This window comes from Typha angustifolia, chromosome 1, assembly GCF_048772165.1.
Source record: "Typha angustifolia cultivar Huaian chromosome 1, ASM4877216v1, whole genome shotgun sequence".
NCBI lineage: Eukaryota > Viridiplantae > Streptophyta > Magnoliopsida > Poales > Typhaceae > Typha > Typha angustifolia.
Window position 1 is genome coordinate 858,402 of NC_133239.1, and position 27,070 is coordinate 885,471.

The 27,070-nt window shown below is 36.7% G+C and overlaps 3 protein-coding genes across 7 annotated transcripts; 1 reads left to right on the top strand and 2 right to left on the bottom strand.

Annotated features, from left to right (window-relative positions):
* Positions 1–7,142: 7,142 nt before the first annotated feature.
* On the bottom strand, positions 7,143–19,014 carry LOC140761462 (receptor-like protein EIX2). 5 transcript variants are annotated; one of them, XM_073098831.1, is made up of 3 exons: positions 17,196–19,014; positions 7,712–8,093; positions 7,143–7,639 (listed from the first exon to the last, which is right to left on the bottom strand). In XM_073098831.1, exons 1-3 carry the CDS (start codon positions 18,894–18,896, stop codon positions 7,299–7,301), a joined length of 2,424 nt encoding a protein of 807 aa, XP_072954932.1. In that variant the 5' UTR covers positions 18,897–19,014; the 3' UTR covers positions 7,143–7,298. The 5 variants fall into 5 exon arrangements, with proteins under 5 accessions (XP_072954932.1, XP_072954923.1, XP_072954914.1 ...); XM_073098822.1 differs by having other exon boundaries at positions 7,143–8,093; XM_073098813.1 differs by lacking the exons at positions 7,143–7,639; positions 7,712–8,093 and adding an exon at positions 15,988–17,003.
* A 1,523-nt stretch (positions 19,015–20,537) lies between these two features.
* On the top strand, positions 20,538–24,131 carry LOC140764130 (uncharacterized). The gene is made up of 5 exons (XM_073102545.1): positions 20,538–21,541; positions 21,703–21,755; positions 22,759–22,925; positions 23,009–23,157; positions 23,269–24,131. The coding sequence occupies exons 1-5, from the start codon at positions 20,728–20,730 to the stop codon at positions 23,700–23,702; spliced, it is 1,617 nt and encodes a 538-aa protein (XP_072958646.1). The 5' UTR covers positions 20,538–20,727; the 3' UTR covers positions 23,703–24,131.
* A 728-nt stretch (positions 24,132–24,859) lies between these two features.
* On the bottom strand, positions 24,860–26,382 carry LOC140767687 (F-box protein At2g26160-like). The gene has a single exon (XM_073107685.1). It carries the CDS (start codon positions 26,248–26,250, stop codon positions 25,027–25,029), a length of 1,224 nt encoding a protein of 407 aa, XP_072963786.1. The 5' UTR covers positions 26,251–26,382; the 3' UTR covers positions 24,860–25,026.
* Between the last annotated feature and the right edge of the window lie 688 nt (positions 26,383–27,070).

Below are 27,070 nucleotides of genomic sequence, written 5' to 3' on the forward strand. Positions count from 1 at the left end.
GAATTCAAATTTATTTCAGATGCTGCTGACAAGAACTCCAGAGTCAATGGTAATTCTCCACTAATTTGGTTTAGGGAGAGATCACAATATTCTACCTAAGAAATTACATTCCAAACCCAATCTGGCAACCTATCAGCTATTCCTGTATTAGGCATTATAAAATCGATAATGTCAGTCTACGATCGAATCCACGTAGGAAAATGGGGTCCCGGATTGCAGGAGCTCAAGCCTGCATATTTCAGTTTGAATGGAGGGAGCCAATTTGGGCCTACTACCATGGTCAGGTTGTTGTTGTTGGACAAATATAAATATTCTAATCTTGTCGGACTTGCAAAATGATCTTATGATATAATGCCAACAAAGTGATTGAAACCCAAAAACAAACTGCTCAAATTAGTGAGCTTTCCAATCCTGAAAGGTATGGGAGCTCTGAGGCTATTGTTACTGAGTTCAAGATAACTTAGACAGGCCATGTGCTCGAACCAACTTGGCAGACGGTCAAATTATTTGCAGACAAATCCAACTCCTCTATCTTGGGCGGCAACCTTTTCATCAATTCTGTTATGTTCCCGCTGATTTGATTATCCCATACAATGAGCTTTTTCAAGTTGCGTAGATTCTTTAAAGTCCTCGGTATCATGCCAATGAGATCATTGCCTCCAAGCCCAAGTTTTTCGAGGGAGGTCATATTTCCTAGCAGGCCATTAGGAATAGGACCGTGAAAGTAGTTGCCCCCAAGACCAAGGCTCACAAGTGATGTGAGATTAGAAGAGTAAAGAAGCAGTGAAGAGAACGTCGCGTTGAGATTGCAATCAAATAGATAAAGAACTCTTAGAGAAGCTGGAGGCATGCTCCATGGCCTGCACTTCATCCACAGCAGCACTGAGGTTTACCTCACTCATGTCGAGGTACTTCAAGGTAGAGAGACGTGGTAGCCATGATACCAGACGAACCGAGTGCAAAGAGTTAAAAGAAAGATCGAGATGGAGCAGCTTTGTGAGATTATCGAGCTGAGGAGGTATGCTCCCACTGAAGCATGCATCAGTGAGGTTGAGATACTTCAAGTTCTTAAAGGAGCCAATGAATTCTGGTATCCGCTTATGTCCGAAATTGTTGTAGCTTAGGTTGAGGTAGTTGAGATGCTCTATAGCCAGCAGAGAAGGATTGATCTCACTGCCCAATGTTTGAAACTTATAATTGATCATGTCGGTGTTGTAGTCATAGTTGATGTCGGTGAAGTTGTTATGGAGGTCGAGCTTCACGACATGGCTTGTCCTGTTGTTGCACACGACATGTAACAACCCAGAATTTTGGAACATAAATAAATAAAATAAATAGAAATATACAGTTTAGAAATATACAGTTTAGATAATGATGAATTTTATCTCTTTTATGTTTTAAGATTTTTATTAAATTAAATTAAATTTTTAGATATATCTATAAGATATTAGAATTCTTATTCTAGTAGGACACTTATTATATTTTTTTTCTTTTATAAAAAGGGGGCCTAGAATAAAACCTAGAGGAATTTTTTAGGAGAGAAATTAGGTGCTACAGTATTGAGAAATAAAAATGAGAGAGAAAAAGAGATTATTCTTGAGGGAGATTAGAGAGAAAAAAAATAGAAAATAGAGGAAAAAAGATTTTATCATACCAGAAAGAAAGGAAGAAAAAAAAAGAGAAGACAATCATGGAGTGCTTTGAAATTCGTGCAGATTACGATTAGGATGAGAAAATCAAATTATTTTAGATTAAGCGATCAAACAAGTCTCCACTCATATTTTCTTAAATTTTTATTATATAAAATTAGAATTGATGAATTATAAATATCTTTATGTTTATTCTTATCCCATTTGATTTTATAAGATAAGAAATTTTGCAATATGATGATGTAAGAAATTCATTGTTTTAAGGAATTTCAATAAAAAATTAGAAATATTAAGATTTTGTATTTTATTGAAAATTCATATTTATCATTCTTGGAAAAAAAAAGGGATTTTATTGTTTATTATTTTTCAGATTTCAAAATATTTATTTTTATTGCAGAAAATAAGAAATAAATTAGGAATATTTCAATTTAAATAAATTTTTAGATTTATGAAAATAATTAATATCTATTTCTATTGTAGAAAATAAGATATAAATTAGTAATATTTCAATTTATATAGATTTCGGATTCCTGATAGTACACTTTTAACAGAGATAGTACACTTTGCGGGTTTCCATGATAGTACACTTTTAACAGAGATCGACTGCTTTTATATTGATTTATTCAAATTAAGATATTATGAATGATTTATGATTCGATTCCCATGATAGTACATCATTTTCAGTAGAGATTGATTTGTGTTATATTAATTTATTTAAATTGAGATATTATAAGTGATTTATAATTCAATTTCCATGATAATACACTTTAGTGGAGATTTGTTTTATACTGATTTATTCGGATTGTGTTAATATGAATGATTTATGATTTGATTTCCATAAAAAAAAATACTTTTAGCGGAGATTGATTTGTTTTATATTGATTTATTTAAAATGAGTTAATATGAATAATTTATGATTCTAATTTGGATATATAGATTTTGAAATTCAATATAAGGGACAAGAAAACTATTTATTTTTCAAGACGGCTTATATATTATTATTATGATTCTTTTTCTACTACTATATGTATCACATGTTGATCTTTGTCATTAGACATATTATTAGTAGAGTGGGTTACTTGCTACTATATGTATCATGAGGACTTATTATTTTACAGGAATTTAAAAAGCCGCTTGGTTAGGACTCTAGTATTGTTTTCGTTGTGTCAATATATTTTAGAATTTAATTTTTATTTAAACTTTCGTGTTTTTTCTAAATTTTATCCTAGAGATTTAGGATCATCGTGTTCCAGATCGGGGCGTGACACGACACCCCTCTGTAGACATCAGTTTTGGCCAGTCTGCCAAGAAGATAGGACATCATTCGGATCTTCAATGCTTGCTTTGAAGGAAAAAGTGCGTCCCTCCCACTCTCGATGCAACTCCTTCCTCCTCGTTTGGGCTCCACAGCTATGGAGGAAATGGGGATTTGATATTGGGCCAGTATACGACAACATTGGATAGAGGATCTTTCGACCTTGGCCATTAAACTTCGTTTGCCTCTTCTTCTTCTTCTTCTTCTTCCAAACACCTGGGATTAATAGGATATAAGTTGTCGTGGTAGTGAAGGCCTAAAGGCAATATTAGTAGAGAATGTTTATTCTTCTTCTTTCTCTTCTTCTATATACCACATGTTACTTAAACGATGGATAGAGACTTTTGAGCTTCCAGTTCCACACTACCTTGCCCAAGTATGGAAATTACGATGGTTGTGGAATTTCATGAATGGAAACAAGAAGAGTATGGAAATTAGATTCTCACTTATGCTCAAATAATAAAGGTATATATATTATTTCTCTTCTTTTCTTTTTTGAATAATGAGAATTTAATAATGTCACAATTAAATCATTAGATTTGAATTCAGGAACTCTTAATATAATATGTCATTTGAACAATCTGATCACTATCCCATTGGCACTGATTTTTTAATCTTCTACACTCCTTTTTTGTGTTTCGTATTGTCTACACTCTATACACCGGTGCTTTCTCTATTTTTAATATGGCTCAAGTTTTTCTATCAATTAGTTATCTAACATGATAACAAAATCAGTTTTACTAAGTAATCAACTTACACCTCATCCAGGATATCAACTTATGCTTCTAAAATCAGCTTATTATCTTACAACAATTAATGGATTATATATAGCTAAGTGACTTTTAATTTGTGGAAACAAAAATATAGTTATATTTAGGGATAAATCAATTATAAATGTGGTAGTGCATTATTACATCTCCATTTTATTTCAACCGAGCAATAAATGTATTGAAGTACCCATTGAATACTTCCAAAGCATCAGTTGCATGGTAGTCTAGTCTACAATAAGTCTAAAGAAACAAAGTCTAGAATGAGACACTCAAAGTTATACTCATATGTGGAATTCCAGACAAGGAAGGGGAAAAAGACTGAGATGCTGGACTTAGAAAATTATATTAATGGTTGTGGAATTCTAACACTAGGAAGAAGAAAATGGTAATCTTCCTAGGGATTATTCGAAATCTAATCTTGACTAGATTTTTCAGCAAATTTATAAAAATTACCATATATTTTGCTTTTATTATTATTAATGCTTTATCATATGAATATTTCTTATTCAACCATTGTGCTTTGCTTAAAATGTCTCACAACTATTCAGCCCATTAGTTTTCTTAGCAATTAGTTATCATATAAATGAACTAAAGTAACTATAGACGTATAATGAACCTAATATGCTTAATATAAGTAAACTTTTAGATTAAAGTAAAATTAAATGAAATTATATTTTAAAGTCAAATTAATGGTTTTAATTCTAAAGTTTACAAAATATCTTCTATTTCATAATGATATGTTTTAAAAGTCCAGAATGAGATGTCATTTGAAAAGAAGATTGCATGTTGTAAGACGCTAAAAATTATGGAATTCCAAAGGAAGTGAGAAGAACAAGAAGGTAGACTTAGACGATTCTATTAATGGTGGTTAAATTTCAGCATCAAGATTTTCTCTAATCAAATTTAAAAGAAAATGACAATTTGACCTTGAGTTATCCGAACCTTAAATTGATTAGATATTTAGCAAAAAATATTTAAAATTACTCTATGTTTCACTTATATTTTAATTTAACCATGAGATGATGAGCCCTAAATCACAAAACCTCAAACAGAGCATCATGGTGTAGTCTAATAAATGAGTAGTAGAGAAGCTTGATTAATTGTATAGGATATACCCTGTTTACATATGAATAGAAACACATCAATAAGTTCTTTGGAGGTAGAACACCAACTTCATCTTTAGTACTACCTTCCACTCCATGATGACCCATGAGTGAACTCATTCGATCAATTCATGATTGATTAGAGCCTTGTTTCCATCACAAAGATGGCTCTGGAGAATTGGCATCCACTGTAGAGCACTTAAAAGCATTATTATTTCGTTTGTGGAATGAAAGAAAAAAAAAGACGAAGAAAAAAGATAGAGTATGAAAGTAATATTAATGATTGTGGAATTCAGCTGGTGCCACAAAGAACCAAACCTTAGATTACACTTTATGAAATATTTTTAAATCATATCTTATATTTTCACTATTTTTTTAATAAATAGACTTTTAATTTTTTTTTCTCTATAATTTTTATATAACACCTCTTGCTACTTTGAACAACTACATAACTTACCCAGATTCATTTGAAAATGATTGAATTTATTTAACCCAAAATGCCATAAGGAAAAATAAAAGGTTTAGTTATAAATCTTCTGTTAGGTTTTAATTGTTGGCAATTATATACAAAATATTCTAATTGTATTTTTACATGTATATGAGCTTTATACAAGTCTAGACTATCTATGGTTTGAAGAATTGTAAGATTATTGGAGAATAGCTGTTGAGTTCACACCGCGTTCACAAACGCGTTTGAACGCGGGTACTTGCGTTCACACAGACCGAGAGCCACGTTCACAAACGCGTTCGAACTCAGATACTGCGTTCACACAGATCGAGAGCAGCGTTCACAAACGCGTTCGAACGCAACCTAAAGAATTCAAGCTATTGCGTTCAAACGCACTTGGGCCCGTTCAAACGCAACTGAGATCAAGTCAGGCTGTTCGAACGCACCCGGGTCGCGTTTGAACGCACCAACGAAGTTTGAAAATCTTGGACTTTCGTGAGTACGAATAAGACTTGGATTTGGCTCTATCTTGGAGATCATATATAAGGATTGTGATACCCTATCGCTAGGGTGGTTGAAGAAGTATTATTGAAGGAGACTTCTTGAGGCTACATTGGTTCTTCAACTAACAAGGTTCCACTCATCTACAAGAACTTAATCTTTCGTCTTAAGGGCTATCTAGACGAAAGATCAGTCTCGAAGTTTACTGAGGTTGGACATCAATCACAAGAAGTAGTTAATCGTGGGTTCTAGCGAACAAGACTGAGAGGAACAAATTCGTTTGGATCAACGGGTTATTTTGTGAGTCAGTCTTGTAACTGCTACTATCATAGTGATTGGTTTTGATCCGAGTTTGGATCCGTGGTTTTTTTCCGTTTGGGTTTTTCCACATTAAAATCTTGGCGTTCATCTCTATTTTTATTTTTAATATTTCTTTCGACTTTTACTTAAGCGAACGAGCGATATCATTGCCTAATGTTTAGATACATACATGTGTTTAGGGGTTTTTCATCTTCAAAAACGTGACATTAATAAAAATGAGTAGAAATGCAGGATATATTTGGTGAATAATTCTTTTTTTAATCCTTGAGAAGTGGGAACTTAATATTTTCTGAATTAAATAAGTGCCACTGAAATTTGAACTAAGTACACTCATATAACATAAACCTCTTTAACAATATGATCACTATCCCATTGGTATTGATATCTCATTGTTTATTATTGTCTACACACTATTGTTTTGCTTATTCTTAGTATGACTCAAATTTTTTTTTCATTAATTGGTTATCTAACATGATTAACAAAATAAGTTTGACTAGGTCATCATTTAAACCTACTTAAGCTTCTAAAAAAGCTGATCACCTTACAAAATGGATGATAGCTAAGTGACGGTTTGATGCTAAGATACAATTAAATGCCAACAGCAAATTAGGATATCTGCCATTGATATGTGTTCAACTGAACTGTATTCCTAAGCATTGGTCCTAAGCAAATGGAATTATTGTCAACTTAAATTGCTCCTCCATCAAGCCATAGAACTATAGAAGGAAGGAAGGAAGAAAAAACATTGTTATATTTAGGGATTGGTTTATAGAATTCTAAAGGAGAAAAACGAATAAGAATGTAGACTTAGTAAAATAATAAAAGTAAGATAGAAAAAAGTTCTGTTAATTACCAAAGCTATGTAAATTAGTAAAGTTGTGATAATTTGTAAGGTAACAAAAGTTACTGCAGCTGATAGATTGGAGTTTTAACTACTTTTCAACAACACAACCTTAGTAGAAAAGCAGCATGTTGAAGATGTGAAAGACACTTACAAGTCTGATATATAGATTACATGGAAGAGATCAGAGACCAACATATTTGATACATATCTACTTCTTTTATCTATTATAAGATGTGATCAACATTTAGATGTTGATAGCATAATCACACAATTTAGCAATAAACAGTGACTAATCTCCATGATCTGAACCATGGAAACTCCTCTGTTTGCATAACCACGCCTCTGCTTTATTTCTTCTTGATGTTGGCAATGAGCCTAGCCCAATTAAGAACCATAAACACATACATCTTATCACAGATGTTGTCAATGAAGAGAAAATAAGTTGCACTCCATGTCCTCTTGAACAGTAATGGACCAATGACCACCCAAAGCCCCACTGCAAATCCTAGACCCATGCAGAGATAAAAAGATGACATCTCGTTTCCATCTTCCTGTTCTAGAGGATCATTTAGAGTCGTCCCATCTCCTGAACAATTCTTGGAAATAGGAGGCCCACAAAGATCATTGTTGCCTTCATAGACTGATGGATCATCAAATGTTTGTAGTTGCTGCCCAGAAGGTATTCTTCCTGAGAGGTTATTATAAGACAAGTTCAAGTAGCTCAAAAAAGTTAAAGCTGATAGAGTTGGAGGAATTTCACCATAAAGCTCATTGTTTGATAGGTCAAGAGACTCCAATGACCGTAGACCACCCATCGTCTCTGGAATATACCCAATCAATCGATTCCCAGACAAGTTCAAATTTTTCAATGTAGCAAGGCCTCCTATCTCTTGAGGGATCGTTCCACTTAGATAGTTGCTTGATAAGTCGAGGCTTGACATGAGTGATATTATTGTATTGGTATAGTATTCTAGAGCTTGCCCTTTTGTGACCACTAACATGCTAATGAAATCAGGGACATAATAACTTCCGTATGAGGAGACTATAGTCATTGCTGTGAAGTTCACGAGAGATGGAGCTATGGTTCCTGATAGATTGTTGTGAGCAAGATCCAAAACATGGAGATAGTCTAATTTTGCAAGCTGAATAGGTATATAACCTGAAAACATGTTAGACCTTAATAAGAGAAAGGCTAATTGTGGTAATCTTTTACCTATCCATATCGGCAAGCTTCCATAGAATTTATTATAAGAAAGATCAAGAAAATTAAGATACTGACAACCTCGGAAGAACAAAGGAAATTCACCATAGAGGCTATTGTTGCTGAAGCTTACTATTGAAAGTTCAGAACCTATCGATGTCAAGTCGCCAGGATCAGCTCTAAAAGATTTCCTGCTTGTCAAACATTGAGGAAGTTGTCCTGATAGGCGGTTGTGTGATAAATCCAAGATTCCTATGGACTGCACCTGGTTGCACATATAGAATGGGATGGTACCAGTAAAACTGTTGTTTGAAAGATCTAGCACTTGAAGACTCATCGGTAATTGTGGGACCCCACCATGGAACTGATTTGAATTCAGATTTATTTCATTTGCTGCTGACAGGAACTCCAGAGTCGATGGTAACACTCCGCTGATCTGGTTTAGGGAGAGATCAAGATATTTGACTGAAGAAATTACATTCCAGAACCAATCAGGCAACCTATCGGCTATTCCCGAATTGGCCATTGCTAAATCGATCATGTCAGTCTGCGATCGAATCCACGTAGGAAAATGAGGTCCCAACTTGCAGGAGCTCAGGTCTACATATTTCAATTTGAATGGAGGGAGCCAATTTGGGCCTACTACCATGGTCAGGTTGTTGTTGTCGAGCAAATATAAATATTCTAATTTTGTCAGACTTGCAAAATGATCTTCTGACATAATGCCAACAAAGCGATTGGAACTCAAATCCAAATAGCTCAAATTAGTGAGCTTTCCTATCCCAGAAGGTATGTGACCGCTGAGGCTGTTGTAACCGAGACCAAGATACCTTAGGCTGGTCATGCGCTCGAGCCAACTTGGCAGACTTCCGGTCAAGTTATTATTAAACAAACCCAATCGCTCTATCTTGGGCGGCAACCTTTTCATCAATTCTGCTATGTCCCCGCTGATCTGATTATCCGATAGGTAGAGCACTTTCAAATTGCGTAGATTATTCAAAGTCCTCGGTATCATGCCAATGAGATCATTGCCTTTGAGCCAAAGTTGTTCGAGGGAGGTCATATTTCCTAGCAGGCCATCAGGAATGGAACCGTGAAAGTAGTTGTACCCAAGACCAAGGCTCACAAGTGATGTGAGATTAGAAGAGTAAAGAGGTAGAGAAGAGAACAACGCGTTGAGATTGCAATCAAATAGATAAAGATCTCTTAGAGAAGTTGGAAGCATGCTCATGGCTCGCACCCCATCCACAGCAGCACTGAGGTTTACCTCGTTCATGCCGAGGTACTTCAAGGAAGAGAGACGCGGTAACCAAACTACATAATCAACTGACTCCAAGGAGTTATAAGAAAGATCGAGATGGAGCAGCTTAGTGAGATTACCGAGCTGAGGAGGTATGCTCCCACCGAAGCCTGCCCAAGTGAGGTCGAGATACTTCAAGTTCTTGAATGAGCCAATGAATTCTGGTATCCGCTTATGTCCGAAGTCGTTGTAGCTTAGATTGAGGTAGTTGAGATGCACTATAGCCAGCAGAGAAGGATTGATCTCACCGCCCAACGTTCGAAACTTATAATTGATCACGTCAGTGTTGTAGTCATAGTTGAAGACGGTGAAGTTGTTACGGAGGTCGAGCTTCACAACATGACCTGTCCTGTTGCTGCACACGACGCCCCTCCACCGGCAGCAGTCTTGGCCAATCTGCCAAGAAGATAGGACATCACTGGGATCTTCAATGCTTGCTTTGAAGGAAAGAAGTGCGTCCCTCTCTCTCTCGATGCAACCCCTTCCTCCTCCTTTGGGCTCCACAGATATGGAGGAAATGGGGATTTGATATTGGGCCAGTAGAACCCATATCATTATTAGGACGATACGACAACATTGGATAGAGGATCTTGTCGCCTTGGCCATTAAACTTCTTTTACTTCTTCTAGCTTCCAAACACCTGGGATTAATAGGATCATATAAGCAGCTCTCGCAATAGTCAAGGCCTAAAGGCAATATTAGTAGAGAACATTTCTTCTTCTTCTTCTTCTATGTACCACATGTTATTTACTTCAATGGTGGAAAGAGACAGTTGAGCTTCCAAGTACGAAGATTACGATGGCTGTGGAATTCCACGGAAGGAAACAAGAAGAGTATGGAAATTGTAATGGTTGGGGAATTCCAGAGTCTAGATTGTCACTTACTCTCAAATAATAATGGTATATATTTCTTTTATTTTCTTTTTGTCAAATAAATGAAAATTTAATAATGTTCTAATTAAATTAGTGTCGCTGAGATTTGAACTCTAGGAACACTTAAATAGCATAATCCCATTTTAACAATCTGATCACTATCCCATTGGCATGACATATCATCTTCACTTTTGTCTATACATTCTTCTTTTCTCTATTTTTAATACGACTCAAATTTTTCTATGAGTTAGTTATCTAACGTGATAACAAAATCAATTTGATTAGGTCATCAATTTAAACCTCGTCCAGCCTAACAACTTAAGCTTCTAAATCAATTGATTATCTATCTTACAACAATGGATGATAGCTAAGCGACCTTTGATTTGTGGAAACAAAAACATTAGATGTCCATTTTATTTCAACCGAATAATAAATGTTTTAAAAATACGTCCAAAGCATTAGGGTCCATGGTAGTTTATTCTACAGCGAGTCCAAGAAACAAAGTCCTGAATGAGATAGCATTTAAAAATAACGTTGCCCGATATGATACGCTCAATATTGTACTCATTTGTGGAATTCCAGAGAAAGAAAGGGAAAAGACTAAGACAGTGGACTTAGAAAATTATATTAATGTTGTTTAATTCCAACCTAAGCTTGATTATATTAATGGCAATCTCCTTTTGGATTATTAAAACCTAAGCTTGATTAGATTTTTCAGCAAATTTATAAAAATTATCATATATTTTGTTTTTATTATCACTGATACTCTATCATATGAATATTTTTTATTTGATCATTGTGTTTTGCTTAAAATATCTCGAAAGTGATCGGCGGTTAATTTTCTTAACAATTAGTTATTATATAGATAAATTAAAGTAATTATAGATGTAAAATAAACTTAATAAATAAGTATTTTTAGATTAAAGTAAAATTAAATAAAATTATATTGTAAAGTCAAATTAATAAAATATTTTTAACGCCTAGAATGTTACGATGTTTGAAAATAATGTTGCCAGTTGTAAGACGGTAGAAATTATATTTATTTGTGAAATTCCAAAAGAAAATAAATAATAAGGTAGACTTAGAAAATCTATTAATGGTGCTGAAATTTCAGTATTCTCTAGTTAAATTTAAAGAAAAATGATAATTTCATCTTGCGTTATTTGAGCCTAACCTTGTTAGATATTTACAAAATTTATTAAAATTATTTTATGTTTCACTTTTATTATTATTCACATTACTCAGTATCACTTTCAAACCTTCAAGAATCAAAAATAGGAACATATAACCTCTAAACTAGCGAAATATATCACCAAGCCTTCATAGCCAATATTTTGTAAGACAAATCAATATAAACTTGTCGTTCTAGCTTCCTCTCAATTACCGATTGGAAAAGTCGCTGCCGACCGTCCGGATTCGCCGACTTTACGGAAGCAAAAGATATTCGTTGCCGAATTCATCTATGTCGACGTAGATGCCTTCTCACCCCGTGGGAAAGCACTATATATTCAAACGAATAACTATGCACGCAGTTCACCGGCCACGTTCCCGAGTTTCCCAGTCATAAACCCCACGATCTCGAGAGTCGAGACGTTGCAAAGAAAAAAAAAACCCTAACCCTAATCCTTTCCCTCCAAAACCCTTCGAATCGAAATCCCTACGGTCGAGAATTCTAGGGTTCCTCCGCTTCATCTTCTCTTCGCGCTTGACCATCGATTGATCTTCCCAGAAATCATAATGGATTCCGTGCTATTCGAATCCCCTCAATGGCAAAATCTCTCGATTTCGGCTCTCTCGGCGGACCTAGCTTCCAATCCATGCTCAAAGAACTTGCTCTTTAGTGATAGGATCTTCCAATCCGAAGTATATAATTCCAAGGGCGATCAAGGCAATTCCTATGAAAAACAAGACCGGAAAACAAATAAAATGCATACGGAGAACGCTCAGCCCCCGGTATTCCATCGACGTTTATGCCGAAGAGCCCTGTGATTAGGGACAGAACCAAGCGGCAACCACCGAAAATGGTCAAATTATGCGTCACGCAGAGACTTCTATCCTGAAACACATGAACAAGATTAATATGTTATATCTTCTTTAAAGAAGAAGGTTTTACATAACCAATGCGTCAAAACATATTACAAATGAAATTGCAAATAAAGGCATTTGCTTGTTTGTAAGATACAACCTGCAACCATGCACTAACTGTACTCTGCATAACATCCTGAATTGTAAACAAGCGTCCACGAACAGCTTCCTGCTCCTCGAGCATTTCCCTTGTGCTTTTATTGATTCCTTCAAGCAGAGCTTTGGTGGCATTGCCTCTCAAATGCTGGAGGAGCTCAAAGATGATCTCCTCTCTTGCATGAAGTGACCATTTAACTCTAATAACCTATCAAAGAGAAGAACTGCATTAACTCTTTTACAGTATTAATAAGACAAAGTTCAATATCAGATGTCCAAACTTAAAGGACATATTTCTGACAATTGCTAACCTGAGTGGCCAGTCTCCTAATTTCTTGGTTAAAGATTATACAGAGTAGATTCAAGTCTTCATGATTTCTCCTGGAAAGTGGAAACAATATCCTTACATGATATTGCTCCTAGAGCACCTTATATAAGTCAAAAGAGGTACACGAATCAGACAAATTACCTATTTACAAACTTTAACTCTATTTCATCTGCTCCTCCAAGTACATACTTGCGGAACAATCTGCAGCAAAATACAGAGGAACATGAAATAAAACCAAACTCCCTAAAATAATGCAAGTATAATTAAGAAAACCGTATGACTTGTTTGTTTAGAGGTACAACGAAGCAGATGAGGCTCTCTGTTTGTATAAGTAAAAATTGGTTTACAATAACCTAGTAAAAACAAAAGATTTGTTGCTAAACTAGAGTTAAAAGCCAGCCATAAAGCTCATTGTTTGAGGACAAGCTCAAGTAGCTCAAAAAAGTTAAACCGATAGAATTAGAGGAATTTCACCATAAAGCTCATTGGTTGATAGGTCAAGAGACTCCAATGACTGTAGACCACCCATCGTCTCTGGAATATACCCAATCAATCGATTCCCTGACAAATTCAAATTTTTCAATGTAGCAAGGCCTCCTATCTCTTCAGGGATCTTTCCGGTTAGACAGTTGCTTGATAAGTCGAGGCTCGACATGAGAGACATTATTGTATTGGTATAGTATTCTAGAGCTTGTCCTTTTGTGACCACTAAAAGGCTAATGAAATAAGGGACATAATAACTTCCGTACGAGGAGACTGTAGTCATTGCTGTGAACTTCACGAGAGATAGAGCTATGGTTCCTGATGGATTGTTGTGAGCAAGATCCAAAACATGGAGATAATTTAATTTTGCAAGCTGAATAGATATATAGCCAGAAAACATGTTAGACCTTAATAAGAGAAAAGCTAGTTGTGGTAATCTTTTACCTATCCTTTTCGGCAAGCTTCCATAGAAGTTATTATAAGAAAGATCAAGAAAATTAAGATATTGACAACCTCGGAAGAACAAAGGGAATTCACCAGAGAGGCTGTTGTTGCGGAAGTTTACTATTGAAAGTTCGGAACTTATCGGTGTCAAGTCGCCAGGATCAGCTCTAAAAGATTTCTTGCTCGTCAAACATTGAGGAAATTGTCCTGATAGGCGGTCGTGTGATAGATCCAAAATTCCTAAGGACTGCACCTGGTTGCACATAGATAATGGGATGGTACCGGCAATACTGTTGTTTGAAAGATCCAACAACCAAAGACCCATCGGTAATTGTGGGACCCCACCTTGGAATCGATTTGAATTCAAATTTATTTCAGATGCTGCTGACAAGAACTCCATAGTCGATGGTAATTCTCCACTAATTTGGTTTAGGGAGAGATCAAGATATTCGACCAAAGAAATTATATTCCAAACCCAACCTGGCAACCTATCAGCTATTCCTGTATAAGTCATTTGAACAATCTGATCACTATCCCATTGGCACTGATTTTTTAATCTTCTACACTCCTTTTTTGTGTTTCGTATTGTCTACACTCTATACACCAGTGCTTTCTCTATTTTTTATATGGCTCAAGTTTTTCTATGAATTAGTTATCAAACATGATAACAAAATCAGTTTTACTAAGTAATCAACTTACACCTCATCCAGCCTATCAACTTATGCTTCTAAAATCAGCTTATTATCTTCCAACAATTAATGGATGATATATAGCTAAGTGACTTTTAATTTGTGGAAACAAAAATATAGTTATATTTAGGGATAAATCAATTATAAATGTGGTAGTGCATTATTAGGTCTCCTTTTTATTTCAATCGAGCAATAAATGTATTGAAGTATCCATTGAATACGTCCAAAGCATCAGTTGCATGGAACTCTAGTCTACAATAAGTCCAAAGAAACAAAGTCTACAATGAGACACTCAAAGTTATACTTATTTGTGGAATTCCGGACAAGAAACGGAAAAGACTGAGATGCAGGACTTAGAAAATTATATTAATAGTTATGGAATTCTAACACTAGGAAGACGAAAATGGTTATCCTTGCAGGGATTATTGGAAATCTAATCTTGACTAGATTTTTCAGCAAATTTATAAAAATTACCATATATTTTGCTTTTATTATTATTAACGCTTTATCATATGAACATTTCTTATTCAACCATTGTGCTTTGCTTAAAATGTCTCACAACTATTCAGCCCATTAGTTTTCTTAGCAATTAGTTATCATATAAATGAACTAAAGTAACTATAGACGTAGAATGAATGCTTAATATAAGTAAACTTTTATATTAAAGTAAAATTAAATGAAATTATATTTTAAAGTTAAATTAATGGTTTTAATTCTAAAGTTTACAAAATATTATCTATTCCATAATAAAATGTTTTTAAAGTCCAGAATGAAATATTCTTAAATCATACCTTATATTTTCACTATTTTTTCTAATAACTGGACTTTTTATTTTTATTTTCTCTATAATTTTTATATAACACCCTCTTGCTACTGAACAACTACAGAACTTACCCAGATTCATTTGAAAATGATTGAATTTATTTAACCCAAAATGCCATAAGGAAAAATAAAGGGTTTAGTTATAAAATCCTTAAAGATGTGACATTAATAAAAATTAGTAGAAATGTAGGATATATTTGGTGAATAATTCTTTTTTTTTAATCCTTGAGAAGTGGGAACTTACTATTTTCTAAATTAAATAAGTGCCACTGAAATTTGAACTAATTACACTCATATAACATAAACCTCTTTAACAATACGATCACTAAGATACAATTAAATGCCAACATCAAATTAGGATATCTCCCATTGTTATGTGTTCAACTGAACTGTATTCCTGAGCATTGGTCCTACACGGATGGAATTATTGGCAACTAAAATTTCTCCTCCATCAAGCCATAGAAGGAAGGAAGGAAGAAAGAAAAAACATTGTTATATTTAGGGATTTGTTTATAGAATTTTGAAGGAGGAAAACGAATAAGAATGTAGACTTAGTAAAATATTAAAAGTAAGATAGGAAAAAGTTCTGTTAATTACCAAAGCTATGTAAATTAGTAAAGTTGTGATAATTTGTAAGGTAACAAAAGTTACTGCATCTGATAGATTGGAATTTTAACTACTTTTCAACAACACAACCTTAGTAGAAAAGCAGCATGTTGAAGATGTGAAAGACAATTACAAGTCTGATATATAGATACATGGAAGAGATAGATGAGCAACATATTTGATACATATCTACTTCTTTTATCTATTATAAGATGTGATCAATATTTGGATGTTGATAGCATAATCACACGATTTAGCAATAAACAGTGACTAATCTCCATCATCTGAACCATGGAAACTCCTCCGTTTGCATAACCACGCCTCTGCTTTATTTCTTCTTGATGTTGGCAATGAGCCTAGCCCAATTAAGAACCATAAACACATAAATCTTATCACAGATGTTGTCAATGAAGAGGAAATAAGTTGCGCACCATGTCCTCTTGAACAGTAATGGACCAATGACCACCCAAAGCCCCACTGCAAATCCTAGACCCATACTGAGATAAAAAGATGACATCTCGTTTCCATCTTCAAGTTCTAGAGGATCATCTAGAGTCGTTCCATCTCCTCCTGAACAATTCTTGGAAATAGGAGGCCCACAAAGATTGTTGTTGCCTTTGTAGATTGACGGATCGTCAAGTGTTTGTAGTTGCTGCCCAGAAGGTATTCTTCCTGAGAGGTTATTATAGGACAAGTTCAAGTAGCTCAAAAAAGTTAAAACTGATAGAGTTGGAGGAATTTCACCATAAAGCTCATTGTTTGATAGGTCAAGAGATTCCAATGATTGAAGACCACCGATTGTCTCTGGAATATCTCCAGTCAATCGATTCCCTGACAAATTCAAATTTTTCAATGTAGCAAGGCCTCCTATCTCTTGAGGGATCGTTCTACTTAGACAGTTGCTTGATAAGTCGAGGCTCGACATGAGTGATATCATCGTGTCGGTATAGTATTCCAGAGCTTGTCCTTTTGTGACCACTAAAAGAATAACGAAATCAAGGAGATAATTTCTTTCATACCGCGAGAGTGTAGTCATTGCTGTGAAGTTCACAAAAGATGGAGCTATGGTTCCTGATAGATTGTTGTGAGCGAGGTCCAAAACATGGAGATAATCTAATTTTGCAAGCTGAATAGGTATATAGCCAGAAAACATGTTAGACCTTAATAAGAGAAAGGCTAATTGCGGCAATCTTTTACCTATCCATATCGGCAAGCTTCCATAGAACTTATTATAAGAAAGATCAAGAAAATTAAGATACTGACAATCTCGAAAGAACAAAGGGAATTCACCAAAGAGGCTGTTGTTGCGGAAGCTTACTATTGAGAGTTCGGAACCTATCGGTGTCAAGTCGCCAGGATCAGCTCTAAAAGATTTCCTGCTTGTCAAACATTGAGGAAGTTGTCCTGATAGATGGTTGTGTGATAGATCCAAAATTCTTAAGGACTGCACCTGGTTGCACATAGATAATGGGATGGTACCAGTAATACTGTTGTTTGAAAGATCCAGCACTTGAAGACTGGTCGGTAATTGTGGGACCCCACCTTGGAATTGATTTGAATTCAGATTTATTTCAAGTAGTGCTGATAAGAACTCCAGAGTCGATGGTAATACTCCGCTGATATGGTTTAGGGAGAGATCAAGATATTTGACTGAAGAAATGACATTCCAAAACCAATCAGGCAACCTATCGGCTATTCCCGAATTGGACATTGTTAAATAAATAATGTAAGTCTGTGATCGGATCCACGTAGGAAAATGGGGTCCCAGATTGCAGGAGCTCAAGTCTACATATTTCAATTTGAATGGAGGGATCCAATTTGGGTCTACTACCATTGTCAGGTTGCTGTTGTCGGACAAGTATAAATATTCTAATCTTGTCAGACTTGCAAAATGATCTCCTGATATAATGCCAACCAAGTGATTGGAACTCAAATCCAAACTGCTCAAATTAGTGAGCTTTCCTATCCCGGAAGGTATGTGACCGCTGAGGCTATTGTTACTAAGATCAAGAGACCTTAGGCTAGTCATATGCTCAAGCCAACTTGGCAGACTTCCGGTCAAGTTATTTCCAAACAAATCCAACTCCTCTATCTTGGGCGGCAAACTTTTCATCAATTCTACTATGTCTCCAATGAGATGACTTCTCTCAAGCAAAAGTTCTTTGAGAGAGGTCATATTTCCTAGCAAGCCATCAGGAATAGGACTGTGAAAGTAGTTGTACCCAAGATCAAGGCTCACAAGTGATGTGAGATTAGAAGAGTGAAGAGGCAGAGAAGAAAACATCGCGTTGAGATTGCAATCAAATAGATACAAATCTCTTAGAGAACCTGGAAGCATGCTCATGGCCTGCACCCCATCCACAGCAGCACTGAGGTTTACCTCGCTCATGCCGAGGTACTTCAAAGAAGAGAGACGCGGTAACCAAGCTACATAATCAACCGACTCCAAGGAGTTGTAAGAAAGATCGAGATAGAGCAGCTTAGTGAGATTACCGAGCTGAGGAGGTATGCTCCCACCGAATCCTGCTTCAGAGAGGTCGAGATACTTCAAGTTCTTGAAGGAGCCAATGAATTCTGGTATCCGCTTTTGTCCGAAGTCGTTGTAGCTTAGGTTGAGATAGTTGAGATGCTCTATAGCCAGCAGAGAAGGACTGATCTCACCGCCCAACGTCCGAAACTTATAATTCATCTCGTCAGCTACGTAGTCATAGTTCATGTAGGTGAAGTTGTTATGGAGGTCGAGCTTCACAACATGGCCTGTTCTGTTGCTGCACACGACGCCCCACCATCTACAGCAGTCTTGGCCAATCTGCCAAGAAGATAGGACATTACTGGGATCTTCAATGCTTGCTTTGAAGGAAAGAAGTGCATCCCTCTCTCTCTCGATGCAACTCCTTTCTCCTCCTTTGGGCTCCACAGATATGGAGGAAATGGGGATTTGATATTGGCCCAGTAGAACCCATATCATTATTAGGACGATACGACAACATTGGATAGAGGATCTTGTCGCCTTGGCCATTAAACTTCTTTTACTTCTTCTAGCTTCCAAACACCTGGGATTAATAGGATCATATAAGCAGCTCTCGCAATAGTCAAGGCCTAAAGGCAATATTAGTAGAGAATATTTCTTCTTCTTCTTCTTCTTCTTCTTCTTCTTATGTACCACATGTTATTTACTTCAATGGTGGAAAGAGGCATTTCAGCTTCCAAGTACAAAGATTACGATGGCTGTGGAATTCCACGGAAGGAAACAAGAAGAGTATGGAAATTGTAATGGTTGGGGAATTCCAGAGTCTAGATTGTCACTTACTCTCAAATAACAATGGTATATATTTCTTTTCTTTTCTTTTTCTCAAATAAATGAAAATTTAATAATGTTCTAATATAAATTAGTGTCGCTGAGATTTGAACTCTAGGAACACTTAAATAGCATAATCCCATTTTAACAATCTGATCACTATCCCATTGGCATGACATATCATCCTCACTTTTGTCTATACATTGTTCTTTTCTCTATTTTTAATACGACTCAATTTTTTCTATGAGTTAGTTATCTAACGTGATAACAAAATCAATTTGATTTAAAGGAACAAAGTCCTGAATGAGATAGCATTTAAAAGTAACGTTGTCCTGTCCGATATGATAGGCTCAAAATTGTACTCATTTGTGGAATTCCAGAGAAAGAAAGGAAAAAGACTAAGACACTGGACTTAGAAAATTATATTAATGGTTGTTTAATTCCAACATTATGATTCTCTCAAGTCCAATTTAAAGGAATGTGACAATCTCCTCTCGGATTATTAAAACCTAAGCTTGATTAGATTTTTCGACGAATTTATAAAAATTACCATATATTTTGTTTTTATTATCACTGATACTCTATCATATGAATATTTTTTATTCGATCATTGATCATTGTGTTTTGCTTAAAATATCTCGAAAGTGATCGGCTGTTAGTTTTCTTAACAATTAGTTATTATATAGATAAATTAAAGTAATTATAGATGTAAAATAAACTTAATATATAAGTACTTTTAGATTAAAGTGAAATTATATTGTAAAGTCAAATTAAGAGGTTTTTTTAATGGTTTTATTTTCAAATTTAATAAAAATATTTCTATTCTAGATTGATATTTTTAAAGTCTAGAATGAGACGTTTGAAAATAATGTTGCCTGCTATAACACGCTAGAAATTATATTTATATGTGGAATTCTAAGAAAAAACAAATAATGTGGTAGACTTAGAAAATCTATTAATGGTGTTGAAATTTCAGCGTCAAGATTCTCTCTAGTCAAATTTAAAAAGAAAATAATAATTTCATCTTGGAGCCTAACCTTATTAGATATTTATAAAAATTTATTAAAAATATTTTATATTTCACTTTTATTATTATTCACATTACTCAGTATCACTTTCAAACCTTCAAGAATAAAAAATAGGCACATATAACCTCTAAACTAGCGAAATATATCACTAAGCCTTCATAGCCAATATTTCGTTAGACAAATCAATATAAACTTGTCGTTCTGGCTTCCTCTCAATTACCGATTGGAAAAGTCGCTGCCGACAGTTCCGGATTCGCCGACTTTACGGAAGCAAAAGATATTCGTTGCCGAATTCATGACGAATAACTGTGCACGCGGTTCACCGGCCACGTTCCCGAGTTTCCCAGTCATAAACCCCACGATCTCGAGAGTCGAGACGTTGCAAAGAAAAAAAAAAACCCTAACCCTAATCCTTTCCCCCCAAAACCCTTCGAATCGAAATCCCTACGGTCGAGAATTCTAGGGTTCCTCCGCTTCGTCTTCTCTTCGCGCTCGACCATCGATTGATCTTCCCAGAAATCATAATGGATTCCGTGCTCCTCGAATCTCCCTCAATGGCGAAATCTCTCGGTTTTGGCTCTCTCGGCGGCCCTAGCTTCCAATCCATGCTCAAAGAATCCGTTGATCGGTTCCTCGTCGAGGTCCAGAGGGCTTCGTGCGATTTCTCCGCATTCCATTCCATCTTCTTCCGCCTACTACAATCCAGTGTCGATCCCCCTCTTGAGATCATCTGGTTCTACTCCGCCGTAGGCTACCATGAGTCGATTGCTTCAAGAAAGGAGCTTATCAGTCGTCTCATGGCGGTCAAGGATCTCCTCCAGCTTCTCGGCGCTTGCTCCGCCTCCTGCGGTGGTACAAAGTGTATAGCGTTGCTCGCTCCTGTTGTTTCGGAGCTGTATTATTGTATTCTCGAGGCAAATAAGCTATCGGGGAAAGAGGCGAAGAAAGTAATGAAGCAGATTGAGTCTTTGGTCGAAGGTCTATTGAGCTACATTAGCATTTCTAGTAGCAAGAGTGGCAATGGGAGAGATTCTGCCGACGGGTTCTTGCTTCCGGGATTCAGGGATCTTGTTCGTGTCTGGACTGTGCTGCATTCGAGTAAAGGGAATGGTTTCGATCTTCTTTTTCCACTGGTGAATGAAGAGATAACGGATGGGTTGGGGAAAGATAACGGACGTGGGATTGAATATTTGGCTGGTGTTGTTATCACCGAGGCTTTTTTGCTTAGGTTATGTTTGAAGGTGCAAGGTGATGGGACTCCGAGGCCTGACCTGCAGAAGGAACTGAGGATTTGGGCAGTCAGTTCAATAACCGTGTTTCAGAACCGTGTATTTTTTGGTAAGTGGGTTGCCTGCCCAATTTGACATTTTATAAGAACATTTAGTGCTAGGGTACATGATGTAGTCTTGTGTCTTGCTTATAACTTCACACTAGGAAAATACAGATACTTTGAACCCTATAATGTGATCAGATTCAGACTAATATATGGTGGTAAACAGGGATTTTATTGAGACTGCTGCTTGATCCGTTACTGCCTGTTACCTCCCTCTTGGTAAGTAAAAATTATCTCTGAATTTCCAGATACTGAACAAAATATTTTTGGGTTCATTTTCAACTGTGCAAACTTGATATGATCTTAGCGATTTGACAATCTTAGCTGAATAAATCACTTAATACATCAAGAAGGTGGATTTGATACAAACTAATTATTATTCATGGTTGATATTATAAATATTATATTAGTACTTTTAGTTTAACATGTTCTTATTCGAGTTGTTATAATGAGTCGAAATTCCATCTTGGTTGTTTTGGAGCTTAATATTTGTGATATATGAAATAAATATCCTGCCATTTTGTGCTTCCAGTGTTAGAAAGCTCTGTGACTAGAGGATTATCTCTAGAACTCCATTGATTTGTTGTAAAAGCTGTATTCTACTGAGCAAGCAGTGAAAGTCCTGCTAGTTGAGCAAACATTGTTAAACTGGTTTTGAAATTATGCTGTGTTTTTGCACTCATGCTTGCCATCATAAGAAAAGAGTTAAATCAATTAGCTTCCATTATCTCATGATTCTTTTTGTTGTTGAGTTATGAAATGATTCTTTGTCATAACTTGCATTTGTTTGTATGCCATATTCAAGTAAATGATCTTTGCATATTTACTGAAATCAACAAAAACGAGAAGCTTGTCTGAGCTTGTTGAGCTGGGCACATGATAACTACCAAGGAGTGTTCTCCCTCATCAGCTAGGAGATATATAGTCAGCCCTCCTTAGCTTGGAATATAAGAACATCCTGTTCTTCTGCTCAGCTTTCTTGATATTTCAATGCTTCCTGTGCTGAAGGGTGCAATTATTTGTCTTGCAAGTTAATTTCAGGCCTAGAGTATGTGCAAGATCTTTTAGATAACTTTCCGTTAATGTGTCTTGTGACTCTTGTCTTATCATACTTATTGTGTATCTTCGCAGTTAAAACTATATCTAGATATTTTATCAGTCTCCTACCTAGAGATTGGCTGAATATCGATAATATGCACTAATCTTAGTTTGCTTAACTCAGGGTACAATGGATGAAAATGTGGTTCGGGACATCCTCTATGATGCTCTTATCTTGGTAGATTACTCATTTATTAATCCTGAAGTTGAAGTGGAACAAGCTGATGATTCCATAATTGGTATTGTCATGACAAGATTGATTGTTTCTCATGAAGCAATCCAAGTTGCCAGGTCAGGGGGAAATGGAATATGATTATTGTCTGAGATCTTTGGATTATTAGAAATTTTGTTCTGAAAGTCATTTTTCTTAGCAGGAATAAAGGAGATCAGGGAAGAGCCATGTCATATTTGAATGCATTCTCAACATCTAGTATTCCAAATAGTTTGATTAAATGGATCACTCATCAGGTTGCTTTGGGGAAACCTAACAGACCAAATTCTACCACACCTCAAGCTCTTCTTAGTGCGCCCATCTGACCTTCTCATATTGTTATTTTTTGTTCTGTTGCTGATATCTTCGTCCAATGCTTTCCAAGATATCTTTATGTTTTGATTTTCGACTCGTTGTATGCAGAGTGGGTCGTAGATCTTGAAGATAAGGGTATGAGGCTCTTCGGAGATAATCTTTCCAAACTTCTCAAGAGGTTGATATACAATGAGTCTAAAGTTACTTCAGAGGGCACGATATTCAATTCAGCCAGCAAAAGGACAGATGCTGATCTTTTCTTCTTCGATAAGCAAGGAGATGCTGTTGTGAAGGATGCAAAGGATGATGACATGGAAATGATGGATAATGCTTTTATGGTTGCTGCTAATTCCATGAAATTGACGAGTAATGGACGGAGAAAAAGAAAAGGTGGAAATGAAGGGGAGTTTCAGGCTAAATTTGTCAAGTATGATACTATAGGCTCAGGCAAAGATTATTTCTCACCTGTAGCTGATGATATGAGTAGCGGCAGTGAGGTAGAAAACCCATCCTCCGATGATGACATGGCAGAAACCGACTAACTGAAGAAGATAGATGGCTGTTGATGATAGTTATTTACTGGGAACAGTCACTTTTATCGAAGTTGAGATACATATATGGATTTTAGTGTTAATGGTTTAATGCAGGAGTAGGATGTTCCTTTGACTTGCTTTCTCTATGTTTGTTGTATGTCAAACCTTCTTGCAGATCATCTTTGATAGTTACTGTCCAACTGACTGGGAACACGACTCTGTGATGCTGGTGAGTAGAGTCACCCATCTTTTTGCAACGAGAGTAGACCTTGCAAGTATATTAGGGCATGTACTGTGACTAGAGTAACCGTCTCTATGCTTCTAGATACCTTTGAGGAAAAATAACCGACATATTGTATATTTTTGGATCAAATTTCTAAATGGCAAACTACTTATACTTTCGCAATTAAATGAATCGGTGATCTATTTTAGCAGACAGACCTTTCTTTGTGAAGTGTGTGATGTTCTTTTTATTGCTTTTCTTTTCTTTTTCTTTTCTTTCTGTTGCTTTTAGGTGCCTGCTTCATAACATCCGCAGTTACTCTGCAGAAACATATGCTCTTGTATGGTACGGTTTGATTTTATGGAGGAAACTATCTGTATATACTTTTTTTCCCAGAATTGCAACTTTGATACAAATGCTAAATGGGATGATTTTAGGAGGAGATAAACTCGTTTATATTATTCCGGGTATATAAATACAGACTAGGATAAGATAATTGACCGGAGAACAACTTTGCCAATACATTTGGAAGAGGTTTTATAAGAGATGGTGGCATGTTGTAAATTAAAGTAATGTTTCTTTTATATTTTTATCAGGTGTTGTTTGTAATCAGGAGGCTGATAGTTCTGCGGAAGAGGTATTGAGGGTTATTAAGGCTTAAGTGCATTTGAGGTGTTTGTAGCTATGCGTCACTGAGATTGAAACTACTTCTGGATGTCTTCTAAAAACTGCACACCGTGTAGCTTGTCTACATATAAAAAAACATACAAACGGACAAAAAGATTAAGAAAGTCCTTTCCCGTGCAGAGTTGTGATTCAGGGGACTTACAGACACTGATCTGCCTTGTAAAGCAAATTGCATGCAAAGTAGGCGTATCCAGTAGTTTCGTTGGCAGAGTAAGGGAAGCCGTGTTAGTTACTCAAGAAATTATCACTGCATAAAAGCTGTGGAGCCAAGCAGTAGACAAAAGAGACGGAAAATAATAATGATCCCACATGCTATGCACAGCACTTCAGCAAACTAATTACGTGCAATTACATGTATGCTAGTATGCATAATTACAGAAACAGAATACTATTAATTCGAACTAACTATTAAGATCAACAAAGTTAGCATAGCGTAGGTGCAATCCACATGGGCAATTGATTGAAATATACTCCTTCTCTGGGCGGCGGCGGCGCGGTGCGGCATGAAGTTTTCTCATTAGGCTTGAATTGTTTGACGTAATAACGAGCATTTTCATAAACTGGATAGTAGACGCAGTTCCCGTTGATAATTCCGGCGAACCGGCTAGCATCCATCGTTAAGAATTGCCCTCCGGCCCAGAACAATGCGTGCTCAGATAAGCTTTCATTCTCGCGCCATCCTCGTATTCGCATCCCCGTTTGTTTTGTAGCAGGATCCGGGACTGGGAGGCTCAGCATGAAAGCGTTAAAACTCTGAAAGCCACTACGTCTGCCTAATTTCTCAGTGTGGACGACCATTACCAACTCCGTGTTGTTTGGATCGGAACTCAATATGCAGCAGGACTCTATCAAACCAAAACTAACTGATGGGATTGAGCCGAATGGGCATCTCTGGATCTCCCCAATTAACGTGAAAGGGTGAGCCGCGTACCTGACCTCGCCACTCCCTTGAAAATCCATCACGTAGAACCGCCCGTCCTTATACGTTATTGACCAGATATTGTAGTGCAAAGTGGTTTGGACGAAAGTCCAGGCGTCGTCACCGGGACGACAGTAAGCAAACACATTTGAATTCTCCTTAATGGCCATCACCACGCAGTCGGACGACATCGTCGGGCTCGAAGACAATGAGACGCGACAGGTGTAGAAATTCCCCTCCTCCTCGGATTTCCTCTCATACTCCTCCTCATCGTCTTCGGATTCCCCATCATACTCCTCGCTGTCGGCGGCGTCGTAATGCAACTTGCGAGGGAAGCTGCTCAAGGAGGGCAGAGGGATCTGAACCCGAGTGAAGGGATTTAGTAAGGAGACCGCGCCGGTGGGGAGGCGGAACAGAACCAACCATCCGTGCGACGAGCCGGATATTTTGCATGCAACGGCCTCGGGCAAGAATAGGGTGTATTCTTCGCCGCTCGCAGGGCACAAGAAACGGCGGGTCTCGCTGAGAGGATTATCATTATTTAGCATCAACCAAGGGAGCTGTGTTGCCATCTTGGAAGGACGCTGCGCCGCACAACGCCACGACGAGCAGACCGCACGGAGCCGAACGAAGTCGGCAACGTCGACCGTCTTTTCAGATATCAGTTGTATGGTATCCCCTGGGAGCTCAGACCATGAACGGCAATAGCTGCTTCCGGAATACTCCATTGTTTAATCTCCTGCTGCCCTAGGGCCTCTCTCAATTTTAATTTATACCGATGCTACTATGTACGATACTAAATATCCGTAACCGAGAAGGATTAGGTTAATGTAGTTTAGACTTAAGCCGAGTCCAAGTCCAAGTCCGGCTTTAGAATATTACTACACTCTCTTCTTCTTCTCTCTGTTTTCTTTTTTAAACCCGAGTCCAAGACTGAGTAGGACTTCTGTGATTAATTAGTAGGACAATCTCTTAAAATATGACCGAATATTACTTATACTCCTTTTCTTTAAAAAAATCTAAGAGCTGCTAAACTATTCAAATGTTTCAAAATAATCTTTTCTTTAATGTTAGCCTTGTGTTAAATTTTTTTTTTCGTCCAAAATTAACATGAAAATAACACCCACGTCTGCAAAATACTTGATAATCATAGGAAAATTATACTTGCTAGACCTTGTCTCAGACTCCATCATCTTCTCGAAAAGCATTATAACACTTCTCTTATCACCCATCTCTCGGAATAAGCACTGAACCAGAGAAGACCCAACATACCAATCCGATAAAAATTACATCTTTATTGCTTCTCCGTGCACCTGCTTCGCAAGATCCAAGTCCAAACAGACCGAACAAGCTTTAAGTCCAGCTGCAAAAGCAAATCCATTTGGTCGAATTCCCTCCCTATGCCATCTCAGCGAACAATCTCAGACCCTCCTCGCTATCGTTCTGTGGCGTACCCTGCAATCATTGCCGTCCAACCTATGACATCCCGATCTCTGGCATTTCGTCAAACAGTCTTCGTGCATATGAAATGATGCCGCATTTTGAGTA

Bases quoted from the DNA above. Each gene is read 5' to 3' on its own strand.
- LOC140761462 (XM_073098796.1), bottom strand. From the start codon at position 18,896: ATGGCCAAGGCGACAAGATCCTCTATCCAATGTTGTCGTATCGTCCTA. The intron at 16,550-16,621 runs GTGAAATTCCTC...ATAACCTCTCAG, and splicing joins ATCAAACAATGAGCTTTATG to GAAGAATACCTTCTGGGCAG.
- LOC140764130 (XM_073102545.1), top strand. From the start codon at position 20,728: ATGGATTCCGTGCTCCTCGAATCTCCCTCAATGGCGAAATCTCTCGGT. The intron at 21,756-22,758 runs GTAAGTAAAAAT...TGCTTAACTCAG, and splicing joins TGCCTGTTACCTCCCTCTTG to GGTACAATGGATGAAAATGT. The intron at 22,926-23,008 runs GTCAGGGGGAAA...TTTTCTTAGCAG, and splicing joins GAAGCAATCCAAGTTGCCAG to GAATAAAGGAGATCAGGGAA.
- LOC140767687 (XM_073107685.1), bottom strand. From the start codon at position 26,250: ATGGAGTATTCCGGAAGCAGCTATTGCCGTTCATGGTCTGAGCTCCCA.